The sequence below is a fragment of the Stomoxys calcitrans genome, chromosome 3 (assembly GCF_963082655.1).
Source record: "Stomoxys calcitrans chromosome 3, idStoCalc2.1, whole genome shotgun sequence".
NCBI classification, from domain to species: domain Eukaryota; kingdom Metazoa; phylum Arthropoda; class Insecta; order Diptera; family Muscidae; genus Stomoxys; species Stomoxys calcitrans.
The window spans coordinates 180,460,595-180,474,464 of record NC_081554.1 but is presented as its reverse complement, the minus strand read 5'-3'; the positions used below and the strand labels follow the sequence as shown (position 1 = coordinate 180,474,464).

The 13,870-nt window shown below is 39.7% G+C and overlaps 2 protein-coding genes across 7 annotated transcripts in view; both read right to left on the bottom strand.

Annotated features, from left to right (window-relative positions):
• The window catches only part of LOC106083188 (serine-rich adhesin for platelets), a 536,175-nt gene that overhangs the window by 110,038 nt on the left and 412,267 nt on the right, over positions 1 to 13,870 (bottom strand). The window lies entirely within an intron of this gene.
• On the bottom strand, positions 2,676 to 7,102 carry LOC131995713 (uncharacterized). The gene is made up of 2 exons (XM_059364651.1): positions 4,976 to 7,102; positions 2,676 to 4,912 (listed from the first exon to the last, which is right to left on the bottom strand). The coding sequence occupies exons 1-2, from the start codon at positions 7,052 to 7,054 to the stop codon at positions 2,840 to 2,842; spliced, it is 4,152 nt and encodes a 1,383-aa protein (XP_059220634.1). The 5' UTR covers positions 7,055 to 7,102; the 3' UTR covers positions 2,676 to 2,839.

The window sequence follows — 13,870 nt, the reverse complement described above, 5'->3', positions numbered from 1 at the left end:
CCAGATATAGCTTCCATATTATAGCAGAGTTCATGGTGATTGCTTCCCAAGATTCGGCCTGGCCGAACTTAGCACGCTTTTACTTGTTTTACCTGAACATGCTCATCGGTTTCCTAAAAATGGCCTTATTTCGGGTTTTCAAGATTTTTATACCCTACACCAACACTGTGGTACAGGGTTTTATAACTTTTTTAATTTTTGCAACTCTAATAACAAGGAATGGGGAGGCCACCGTAGTGCAGAGGTTAGCATGTCCGCCTAAGACGCTGAACGCCTGGGTTCGAATCCTGGCGAGACCATCAGAAAAAAATTTTCAGCGGTGGTTTTCCCCCTCCTAATTCTGGCAACATTTGTGAGGTACTACGCCATGTAAAACTTCTCTCCAAAGAGGTATCGCACTGCGCCATGCCGTTCGGGCTCGGCTATAAAAAGGAGGCCCCTTATCATTGAGCTTAAAACTTGAATCGGAATGCACTCATTGATATGTGAGAAGTTTGCCCCTGTTCCTTAGTGGAATGAGCAAAATTTGCATTTGCAATAACAAGGAATGATCCACTGTGTCAAATGCCTTAGAATGGTCAAGAAGAGGAAATTTCAAGGAAATGTATCTTGTCATTCTCCAAGTTGACTCTGATCATCTCAGTGACCCCTGCCAAGGCAGTTATGCAGCTGTGGTTAGGACGAAACCGGGACTGTGAATGTCTCACGTATAGCAAAGAGTTCTCGTTGACCAAAGACGACATGGGCAAATACAGCAATTTCTCAAAGACCTTTGACAAGTAGCAAAAAATCGCAATTTGTTTATATTCCTTGGAATTCTTAGACAGTGGGATGACCTTGGCATGCTTCCACACTAATGGAACTCGTGGTCAAAATCCTATTGAATACATAGGTTATATGAGGAATAATAAGTGTGAGCAAGAGTCCTACAAATCTAGGATTAATGCCATCAGATTCGACAGCGTTAGACTTTACAGTCGCGAAACACTCAAGGAAATCGGCGGGACCAACACGGTTAAAGCCAAAACCCGAGACGTCATCGAAAAACGGGGAGATATTGAAGCCATAAAAATTGGGATCAACTGGGATCTTTTGGACATTAACAAAGGCATCTTTAAGCCCATTGATGTCCATCTTTGTTGAACATCTATTAGTATCCTTCCCAATCCCTTTGTCTCGAATAACCTTCCAATTTCTCTTGGAACCTATTACAAAAGATAAGATTCTGTAATAGCAGTCTTTCTTGGCTATCTTAATCAACTTATTGACATGGTCTCTTGCTGAGCGAAAGGCATCATGAAACTCAAGCGTCCTGAAACGTCTCCCCCTGCGATGCAACATATTCCTCGCGTAAATAGCCGAATGAATATCGCGGGAGAACCACGATTTCGTTCTGGAGGACACTTCGCTAGTCTTGAGTGGAACCGTAAGTTCGTGTACGTCACGGATATTCCTCTGTAGGAAGTCAGTTTGTTCGTCGATAGTTTCCATACGAAATATCAGATCCCAGTTGATGAGCACAGCACTCGAAAGCAAAAAATCATGGTCGAGACTGGCAAAATCTCTATATGAATAAGATTCCCTAGTCCTGGTGGGGTCAAATTCATAACTTAAAAAGATCAAGTCATGGGTCGAAAAACATGAGGCTGACAGTTGGTCGTATAGGAGGACTTTAGAAGTGTCAATAGCAAAGAACACATCGAGAAGCGTGCTGGAGGAGGTTGAAAAATGCGTGCAAATTTTTGAATTGACAGAAAAAAGCCCCAAGGAAGACATTTCAAACGCCAAGCCCGTGTCCTGTAAAACGTTAGAGTTGAAATCCCCAGCAACCACAATGTATGAGTAAGCAAGAGAGAGAGGTTCAAGGACAGAGAAAAAATCTCGCGTATCAATACGGTTGATCGGTCAATAAACGCACCCCAGTAGGAGCTTGTTATAGGCAGCAGACACCTCAACAAAAACAAACTCAATTGGGCCACCTGAGTTGGACTTTATACATAACTGAGTATTCAGGTAGTTTCTAACATACAGAGCGGTGTCGCCACCACGGCGTAATCTATCAGCTCTGTGCACACAATATCCTGAAAGATCAATTAACGCATCAGGTGTTGACTGATTTAGCCAAGTCTCCGACTTACACACTATATCAATGTCAGAGTTCTCAAAAATCATCTTGAATTCGCCAAGCTTATTATTCAGGCTTGGGGCATTAATATGACAGTAGTAACTAAATTTTTTAACCGATATGCACAAAATTTGTCTCGGTTTGTTCATCAAAATTTCATTAAAATTTAGCTTGAAAATTTAAAATTTAGCCAAAAAGAAACTTTGATCGAAGTTTTGGTCTCAGGAATTGAGAAAAGGATATTCCGATCGATTTCTGACTTGATCAAAATATTTATTCATAAAATTTAAAAAGGGTCCACTGTTGTAAAAATAACCGGTTTTTTAAAAATCTCGAAAACTGAAACCGGTTTTTCAAAAATACTCATTTTTCCAATGGTTCGAAAACCGGGTTTAGAAAAAAACTGTTGATTTGATCAACCTAAGTTTTAGTAACCTTTCCCAAATATTTTCTAAAAAAAATCAATTAAACCCAAAACAATTTTTTTCCAAAGGAGGCAAGTTTTATTAATTTCAACTTAAAAGCTAGAGAAAATTGTATGTGAATTATTTTGACCTTTAAAAGATCTTCTAAAACTTATAATACAAAACTTACAAGCTAAGGTGAACCAGAACCTCTTGAAGGCTGTAGTCATGGAATGGAAGAATTTGGTTGGGGCTTAAATGGAATAGTCACTCGTTATATCTCTCATACTTCGCGTTGAAATCACAAAATTTAGGCCTGAAATGAACGTTGATTCATAACCACGTCCAGTATTTTCTCAATGTGGGCTGTGCAATTGGCCAAACAGAGATCAGCATAGCGGCTCAAAAAGAACATGAAACTTTCTAGTTGTTCTAGGGAGCAAGCACTAAAGCCATTATTGCCCCTGCCTATGTTATCGATGGCGGTAATAATGCTACGCAATTTTCTCATATATTCAGGAGACTCTTGGTATTGTTCAGCAGAGAATTTACCAGCAGCAGGTTGAGAGCAACTAAGCAACATGCGTTCCTCTAGGCTTTTGAGTTTCATTTGTTGGCTGTGCAGAGTTTTAAGCATTTCTGGTACAGTAAACTGGGATTGTGAGGCCAATTTATCGGTTTGACTTTTGCTGAGATTCAAACGACGGGCATCTTCGAATACTTGCTCCAAGGGATCGCTGCTGACTTGTTGGGCTATATCGACACTTTTTATGGAACCACTATCCGATTGATTGCTGCTTAAGGCAGAAAAGCTTATGCTCTGCTCCAACTCGACTGATTCAAAATCGGATTGATCCAAATCGCTGGTTTTAATGGGTGAAGCACTGGGCCATGTATAGGTGGCATCTATGGCCGTATTGGGCATTGATTGAGGGTTATGGGAAAATTCAAAATTGTCTATGCCAAATCTTAGAGGAGCTTTATCATTATCCTTGAATTCTCGTATATAGGCAAAGAAAGTCTGAATTTTCTTGGGGCTTAAAAGTTTGCCAGCGAAAGGCAATAGAACATCTCCAGTGGCAAACCAATATTGTGAACTGTTTTCTGTGTGGGGGATTTTTCTAATAATCTCCTCTGTGGTTAACATGGAGTCTGCCGAAAATTTCTGATCATCTATGCCAAAGGTTATATCCTGATGTTCCATACATTTCTGGGCAAATATGTTACTCAGCAACATAAGGCGTTCTCCCTCGTAGTGATGTATGTTCAGGGCGGCTGTGAAATCTCCAGAAGATATCCAAAATTGTGAGGTCTCCACTTTATGGGTGACACCCAAGGGTGGTTGCGGTGGTGGTGCTGCGGAAAGGTGGGCCTCTTCGCCAGCACTAAAGAAACTGCCATTATCACCATAAGAACTGGGAGTGTATTCCAGTTGTTGAGAAGAATCCACCAGCGAACAATCCTCCTTAATAACCAGCATAGTCAGATTCTTGTGATGCAAAGGAGTATGAATCGTGGGTATGGGACTTATGAGGGATTTTTGTCCCGGCGGCAAGCCACTATGGGCAGTAAATACCTCTTGTATGGGCTGATCCTTATTGGGAGTGGAATATTTTTGCGGTTGGTCCTCGGAATCCAAAGAGTCTCTTGCCAGGCTGGGCGTTTTTTTGGTTAAACGCATAGGTGATTCCATATCATTGGAGCCAGTTTCAAATCCCTGATCTATGAAACTATCCACCATAAGCTTATGCTGCTCCATTTCCATTTTTGTCTTGGCCAAATCGGTGAATTCCGTGGACACTGCCTTATTTTTATAAGACATCATAACATTGTTGTTATCCTCTTCATCGGGATCGCCAGCTTCCAGCAGTGAGGGCCAAGAGCGTGATAGGTCTTTGAATGGGGATCTTGGCAGATCCGAGTCACAAAAATCACTTTCCGTTGGTGGCGAGGGAGAAGACATTACAGTCAAAGTATAGGCGGTCTTGATTTTCGAGGGAGAATTCACTTGGCGCAGCAGAGAACGATCCAACTCCAAGACACTAGTTTCCGGATTGGCGTTACTCGGCTGCTCGGAACTGATGGAAGAATTGTTGCTTTTCGTGAGCAATTTTTTGACAAAGGCAGTACATTTCTTGGTCTTGGTTAGGGTGTTGGTAAGAGATCTGTTAAGGGATCGATTGAGGGACCTATTGAGAGATTTACAATCGGATTCGGAATCGGTGGATGCCACAGGATTCGATTCTACCAGGGAATAATCCTTTTTCCAGGTTAAGGAACGTCTCAACTTCTTTTTGCGTGGTGGTTTAGTTATATAGGATGTAGAAGCTTTGGTTTTGTTCATCTGAGTATCCTTTTCAGTGTGAGAATCTTCACTAGTTGTCTGGGAAGGAAGAGGAGTTTCACTTACTAAGTGGGAAGGATAAAAAATGACGTTAGAACTCACCTTGTTTATACTAGCTAAGCCCAGATCACTGTTCTGGTGATCACAGCATAACTCCACCTTGAGGTTTTCCTCAACATCTGTGTTTTCTGTTTTGGTCTCTTCTGCTTCTTTTTTGCTATCCTCCTCCAAGGGCAACTCCACCTCTATGACCGAGGCATCTATGGTTTCTTTTTCTTCCAAAGTCTCCTTGATTAGATTAATGGCCGATATCTCTTTGCTGATGGGGGAATCTTCGGTTTTAGCCACCCTTTCAGCTTCCAGATTGTTAATGGCCTCCTCCAACAGCTGATCCACCTGATGTTTGGGTATCACATTATCCCTGGAGTTCTTGGGCACTATCTCTATAATGTCTGCCTTATTGTGTACGGTGGTGATATCGAAAGCCACTCCATTCTTTTCCTTTAGCCAGTTATAGAAAAGTTTTTCCAAATGTTGATTCTGAAAAAACATTTTCGGAGCCAAACGTTCATGTTGAGTGCGTCGTATCTTTTTGGGTGGAGCAAAGGTCTCCATTATGACCGAGGAACGCATCATTTCTTGGGTTCTTTTAAAGCTGGGCTCCACTATGGACAAATCGGTAAGAAATCTAACATCTTTTCTTCTTCGATTACTGCGGGGTTTGGTGGCAAATTTTTTGACTTCAGGGCTGGGTTTCAGCACTACAGTCAGAGTGCTGACATGCAACAGATCTTCGGAATCCTCCACAGTAGTTGAAGCTGGGGAAGACATAGTGGAACAAGGTGTTCTAGGTGTTTGAGGAGTCTGGGGAGTCTGAGGCCTTACAACATCCTCGAATTCCTTGGCTTTGCTGGTTGTTGTTGCCTTAGAGTTGTTTGAAGAACTCTTAGATCTCTGCAAAGTCTTGGATATGGCTTTGGTGGGTGTCATCTTGGCTTCCAGAGTATCTCTCAAATGTTTGACCATACCAGGCTTTTGAATACACTCCACTTCTCCTCTTAGAATTTCCTTTTGCACTGTATTCTCCAAGACTTGGCCATGTTTGCTGAATTTGGGATTTTGCCTGGACATATCCTCTATGAATTTGTTGTACAACAAAGCCTTGTCCTTTACCGAAAGTTTTTCAAAGACATTCTCGGCCACCAAACAGGTGGTGCTGGCTTGTCTTTGCAAAGGCTTACGTTTCATGCTGGGACTACCAGCCAATGAAGATATGCTGGGAGTTTTCTTCAATTGTCTTCTCTTGAAAAGGGGACTGGCTTTGGGACTAGTCAATTTGGCTATGAAGCTTGGTGTCTTGGGTTTCAACTTGGGCGACCTGGGCTTAAGCGTAGAGGTAAATGTGGGAGAGGCTATGGACTCCAAACCTGGTGATATGGGTTCTGGAGTTTGTGCTGCTGGCAATTCTTTTCGTAGTATGGAATTTATTTTGGTATTAAACAACAAAGCCATTTGCTTCACTTTGGACTTTCTCAACAATCTGGGACTTAAGGTATTGGAGCGAGCTGGTGAACTTTCCAATGCCTCTAACTTGTCTGGTGTCAATTCATAACGTTTCTTGAGTTCCTCAATATTGCTTTTTTTCTCCAGCTTTTGCTTGCTCTTACGTTTGCTCAAGGGCGAGGGTGTATTTGTCTTTCTGCGTAATGAAGCCACTGCCGAGGCCACCTTGCCTTTGGTCTTCAATTTTATGGGAGTATTTTTTACCGAATTATCAGGCACATCAACATCTTCATCGAAATACTTCATCAGATTGTCTATGCTCTTAAGCATGGAACTTTTATCGGCACTATACTCCAGATCTTCATTCTCTTCCAGCTGATAGCTGGTCTGGTGTTCCAAGGCATTTAGAAATTGATCATCATCATCATCTATGTTGGTGCATTCGAAAAGTTCCTCACGTGTCATGGTGGCCACCATGGTGTTGTGGCGTGCCGAACGTCTTTGTGATCTGCGCTGGCGATTATTGCGTTCTATGGCCTCGGTTATATTGACGAATTCATTGAAATCGCGATCATTAAAATCGGTGGTGTTCACCACCATATGGTTCTTGTTGGCATTGTCATTGCTCTCCTCCAAAGAGTCAGGCTCATTGACAATAACAGTAGTTTTGAGAACCATTTTAAGAATTTGTTCTACGGTTGGATAAATTTTGACGGTTGTTGTTAACGCTTTTCGTTTAAAATTTAAACTGATGGAGGACAACAATATTTCTCAACCTTATATAGATACAGCACTACTTGCAAAAGCCAAAATATTGGGTGGGTGCGCACAGGTAGTCAGGCAGGCTTTTAATTTCTCGCCCACTGTCGTAAAACTTTGCGAGCATACATGCAGTTACTAATGACTATTTGATCCTGTTTTCCTGTCTGATGAGCTAGAATTGTCTCATTGTTCTGGAACAATAAATACCTGCTGTTTTTCGAGTGTCTGGTAAGCTGCTTCTGTTACGCATCCCAAAAGGGATTAGATTTTGCGAAAAACTCATATTTGATAGCAGCTGCATTGTGGAATTTTAGGGAATTATGGCAGCATCATAAAAGCTATAGGGTGTAGGAAAATCCTAAAGTATGGAATTTTAGTCTTGGGAAAGTAATGTGTAATAAATCCAGGAAATTGGATTAGAGGTAACAGGATTTGTAATCCAATAGCAACTTAAGTTTTCAAAATGTTTTAATTTTGAAATTGAGTCACCTTGTAAAGGGACTATATTATGTGAAACAACATATGGGTCACCTTGTAGTTGCATTTTAGTCTTGAGGAAAAAATGATTTTTATGACCATAGTCTAACAAATTGGATTACAAACAGAAAGACATAGAATCCAATAGACATTAGAGTTTTCAAAGAAAATTCTTTGAATCACCTTGTAAATAGTCTATGTAAAGCAAATTATATGGGTCACCCTGCAATCATATACAAGGATGATTGAAGTAAGGCAATTACAGCTCATATTAAGAACTTGATTGCAAAATAAGATTTCAATCCTATAGCCATTAAAAAATTCCTTATCTATCTATCATAAATGAAATTTTCAATACCGAAATTTTCGCTTCCCAGTACGCAGCTCAAATGAAATTTTCTTTGCTTAACAGGGTGACATAATAGGCATTGGTGAATTTTTCTTGCAACTACGAATGAAAATGTATTTTTAATAGCTCCATGCAACATGAAATAAATTTATTTGCAATTAGAAACGGTTTATTACAGCACATATGCACTTTAATAATCAAAATTATTAAAATTCGGCCAAAATTGAAAATCGATGTTCGTCGCCATCTTGTACTCTCCAGCACTATTTTTCAGTGGCCACACAAATGTCTTGGTTGCAACCGAAAATTTCGCAGAGGTGCATACCCAACTTATGCCATTAAGAAATTCCTTAAACAATTTCCACGAATCACCTTGTAAATAGTCTATATAAAGCAAATAATATGGGTCACCCTGCAAGGCGATTAAAGTAGGACAATTACAGCTCATAGTAAAAACTTGGTTGGAATACAAGATTTTAATCCTATGGCCATTAACAAATTCCTTAAACGATTCCTATGCATGAGGAATTAAGTTCGAAGAGCTTAAGGCTCAGGATATTGCGTCAAAATTTTCTTAATTATAAGTAGACAGCAGGCAGACATACAAATACACTAATCCCCAGAGATCAACTAATTGTGCTTGCAAACAAAATTAACTTAAATGTTAAGAAAGAAAATTATTGAAAATGTTTACTCATTCATTTAAAACTGTGTTTATAGACATTTACAAATTGTACAGCTTGGATCTCATCACTATTTCCTGACTCGGATGAATCCTTTATCGGCAAGGGCTGCCGCCTTAGCGTACGTGTTCGTCCTTTCTTTCGTCATGGGAGGGGCACATCCCAGAGTGCCCCCTCCACATGTTTCTGGTCCGTGCCGGGATTAAAAAGATCCCCGGACCCTGGCTCAGTTCGGTTTGCCAGAGCCGCCTCCATTATCGATCAGTGTCGGTGAGGTGAAACGGTGCATTTCCAAATTTGCTTTGGCCTTACGTCACTACGAGATTCGCACTGAATACGTTGCAAGATGTTATGCGAACCTAGACAGCAGTGGATCACAAGCGTCTTCGTCGTCACCATCTGCATCCTCGTCGTCGGACTTTGTGACCCCCACGACCTCTCCCATGTGGCAATATACGCAACAACAGCATCCCAGCCCCAAAAAGGGCCAAACCAGTGCCGGGAAGTGTATCATTCTTGCAATTGAATTGCAATGATCTGAGAGGCAAGATCGACGAGATAGTAAATTTTATGAGTCGCAAGAACATATTGGTTGTAGCGATCCAGGTGAAAAAGCTAACCAACACCTGCAGCCTGCATAGTTGTCACGGATACAATGCGCTACGTAAGGATCGCTTATGTAATGGAGGTGGGGGTTTGGCCTTCGCAATGCACCATTCTGTGCAGTATAGACGCATCTGGCTTGCGCCTGGCGCTAGTGACCCCAACAGTACCAAACTTGGTCAGTCCGGTTTTGAACCTCTAAAGGGTGTAATTCTTATCCGATTTGATAGAAATTTTGCACAGAAATTGTTGCTATGACCTCTATCATTCGCGTTAAATATGGTATGAATCGGTCTATAACCTGATATAGTTCCCATATAAACCGAACTCACGATTTTATACAGTGAATGTTTCCACGACCTCTAACATACGCGTTATATATGGTTGCAATCGGTCTATAACCTGATATAGCTCCCATATAAACCGATCTCCCGATTGTACTTCTTAAGCCTCCGGAGAGTGTAATTTAATCCGTTTGTGGAAAGCACGCTAACTTTCAAAAGAGTAAAGCTAGATGCTTGACATTTTGCTCAAATACATCATATGACCATTGGAGGCCACCGTAGCGCAGAGGTTAGCATGTCCGCCTATGACGCTGAACGCCTGAGTTCGAATCCTGGTGAGACCATCAGAAACAATTTTCAGCGGTGATTTTCCCCTCCTAATGCTGGCAACATTTGTGAAGATACTATGCCATGTAAAACTTCTCTCCAAAGAGGTGTCGCACTGCGGCACGCCGTTAGGACTCAGTTATAAAAAGGAGGCCCCTTATCATTGAGCTTAAAACTTGAATCGGACTGCACTCATTGATATGTGAGAAGTTTGTTCCAGTTTCTTAGTGGAATGTTCATGGCCAAAATTTGCAATTTTACTCCATATGACTGTAAGTCATATGCGATTGTAAATGGGCCAGATCGGTCCATGTTTCTCATATCGATCCTATATAAACTCTGGAGAGGCACATCACACAGTGGGAGAAAATCGCCTCAAGAGGGCGTAATTCTTATCCAATTTGACTGAAATTTTGCACAGTGACTTTTTCTATGAGCTCTAACATACCTGTTAAATATGGTCGGAATCGGTTCATAACCTGATATAGCTCCCATATAAAGCGATCTCCCGCTTATACTTTTTGAGTTTCTAGATAGCGTAATTCTTATCCGATTTGGCTGAAATTTTGCACAGTGACTTTTTCTATGACCTGTAACATACGTGCAAAATACGAACGGAATCGGTCTATAAACTGATATAGCTCCCATATAAACCAAACTCACGATTTAACTTTTTCGCCTCTAGAGGGCGTAATTATTATCAGATTTGATGGAAATTTTGCACAGTGACTTTTTGTATGACTTCTAACAAACGTACTAAATATGGTCTCAATCGGTCTATAATCTGATATATTGGGTTGCCCAAAAAGTAATTGCGGATTTTTTAAAAGAAAGTAAATGCATTTTTAATAAAACTTAGAATGAACTTTAATCAAATATACTTTTTTTACACTTTTTTTCTAAAGCAAGCTAAAAGTAACAGCTGATAACTGACAGAAGAAAGAATGCAATTACAGAGTCACAAGCTGTGAAAAAATTTGTCAATGCCGACTATATGAAAAATCCGCAATTACTTTTTGGGCAACCCAAAAGCTCCCATGTAAACTAATCTCCAGATTATACACCTTGAGCCTCTACAGGGCGTGATTCTTATCCGATTTGGCTGAAATATTGCACAGTGACTAGTTTTATGACTTTTAATGTACGTGTCAAATATGATCCGAATTGGTCTATAACCTGATATTGTTCCCATCTAAACCGATCTTCTGATTTTACTTCTTGAGCCTTTAGAGGGCGTAATTCTTATCCGAAATTCTCAAACACACTTGTAATATATTGTCTGAATCGGTCCCTAACCTGATATAGCTCCCGATTTTACTCCTTGAGCATATATACGGAGCGATTCTTATCCGATTTGGTTGAAACTTTGCACAATCTCCAAGTCAAGTATGGCCCGAATCTGCTCATAACCTGAGATAGCTCCATAAGCATAGCAATTCCTATCCTTTTTTGACCTTTATCCGATTATCTCGGTGTAAACAGATATCGGACAAAGAACTTGACAAATGCGATCCATGGTGGAGGGAATATTGAAGCTAACAAAATATCGATGGCACTATCGGCCTTCGCAATGCACCATTCGATGTTGAATTTTTTGTCTGAATATCGATTGTTACTATGCTATCGGCATATATCCTATACATCCTATCCTCTAAGACACATTGCGCCTATAGAGGTCGCAATTTTCATCCGATTGGGCTAAATTTTTGTACAATGATTTTCTTCATGACTTTCAACTGATTTTGCTAATTCTATTCGTTATGTGCAGTGATATTGCTTCGATATAAATCGATCTCCCGATTTTCACTTCCCATTTTCGTTTGAAATATAGGTGATGGGAAATTAACGATAGTATCGGTACTATCGATATTTATTATTAGAATTATCCAAATATATCGAATGTAGCGATTACCGATAGTTTGACAGCTCTGACTTGGCCCGGCCGAACTTAGCATGCTTTTACTTGTTGCTCTTAATCTTTTTTTGTCCACAATTACGAAAACTTGTAAACTAAATTTTTCCTTCTCAATTTTTTTTTATCAAATGCATTACTTAAAATTTTTAGAAAAAAAAACTAATAAAGGTCCTATTTGTGCCACAAAACCTTGAAATTTATTACAATAACCTTTAATTTATGTGTAAAATTTCACTTTTGAATCACTTCCAAGAAAAGCAACTACTCTCCCTAACATTCACAAACGCAGCAGTACCAAATTGCGCTGTAGAAAACCCCGGTAAGTTTATAGCACACAATTAAGGATGTAAGTCGAATTACAGCAAAGCCAACAAAAAAAATATTTGTACTAAACCTTACAAAATAGTTGGCAAGGATATGTAGGCAATATGGGATATAATAATGCATACAATAGAGCACAGCCACTATAAATGTCTGACACAGAGGAGGCAAACAATGAGAGTGAGTTTGCAATAAAAAATAACATTAAATTAGAACGAGGAGCATGAGGAGTTAAGTGAGGGAAAGTCTTTAAAATTTGTAGGTCAACAGAAAAAATACGAAATTTTAAAATTTTTCCATGAACATTCCATTAAGGAACTGTGGGAATACTTCTCTCATATGGTAAGGAAAGGAGGTCCCGATTGCCGATCCGAACGGCTAACCGCAGAACGATACCACTGAAGTAGAGAGTTTTACACGACTGATTACCTGCCGAAATTACCTCATAAGTGTCGCCAGCACTAGGAGGGGATAACCACCGCTTGAACCCAGGCGTTCATAGTCAAAGGCGGACATGCTAACCTCTGATTTATGGTGGACCCGATTTTTATATAACAAGCTAGGATTGTTTATACGATCAAGAGAAAAAGATTGTAGGTAAATCAGACTAAGACAATTTTAAGTCTATTGTGACAGACCTAAGCGTATGGTGGCTTTGCAACTTTCACCTCAATTTTAATCCGAGCTATCATCACATTTATGAGGAAAATATAAAATTGAGCTTTAAACTTGAATCGGACAGCACTCAGTGATATGTGGGAAGTTTGCCCCTGTTACTTAATGGAATATTCGTGGACAAATTTGCATTTAAATATAATTTCCCCTACTTTGTATAAAGTTATTATTATGCTCAGTTCTGCCCTCGTATTAAGTTTACCTCTTCGTTCCCATAGTATTTATACTTTCTTACAACAATATTCTTATTAAATTTTTGTTTCGACAGTTTTCTATATCAACAATCGACATTGAAAACGCTTATGTTGTGTGCAGTAAAATTGTAAGAAGCTCAAATTATTATTAGGGTGGTTATGACCAATTTTTTTTTCAAGAATTTTAAAATTTCTGATTGAAATTTCACCAGTAATGTCAAGAGTCATAAGAAAATCCCTACTGCCAAATTTCGATAGAATCAGTTAAAAAATTAGCACTTTATTGCAATATTTCTCAAAATCGGACGAACATATATATGAAAGCTATATCCAAATCTAAACCGATTTCGAGCAAACTTCTCAGATACTGTGGCAGTCGTCGAGGAAAGCGTTTTGCAAAATTTTTGCAAGATGGGTTAACTAATGCACTTTCTGTGACTCTAGAAGTTATATATATATGAGAGCTGTATCTAAATCTAAACAGATTTCCATGAAACTCACCAGTAATGTTGAGAGTACAGAGAAAATCTTTCCTGCCAAATTTCGAGAGGATCGGTTAACAAACCACCATTTTATTGCAATATTACTGCAAATCGGACGAACATATATATGGGAGCTAAAGGGTGATTTTTTTGAGGTTAGGATTTTCATGCATTAGTATTTGACAGATCACGTGGGATTTCAGACATGGTGTCAAAGAGAAAGATGCTCAGTATGCTTTGACATTTCATCATGAATAGACTTACTAACGAGCAACGCTTGCAAATCATTGAATTTTATTACCAAAATCAGTGTTCGGTTCGAAATGTGTTCATTCACCGTAACGTTGCGTCCAACAGCATCTTTGAAAAAATACGGTCCAATGATTCCACCAGCGAACAAACCACACCAAACAGTGCATTTT

Coding starts and splice junctions, on each gene's coding strand:
- LOC131995713 (XM_059364651.1), bottom strand. CDS start 7,054: ATGGTTCTCAAAACTACTGTTATTGTCAATGAGCCTGACTCTTTGGAG. Junction 4,913..4,975: donor GCTTAGCTAGTATAAACAAG/GTGAGTTCTAAC, acceptor CTTCCTTCCCAG/ACAACTAGTGAAGATTCTCA.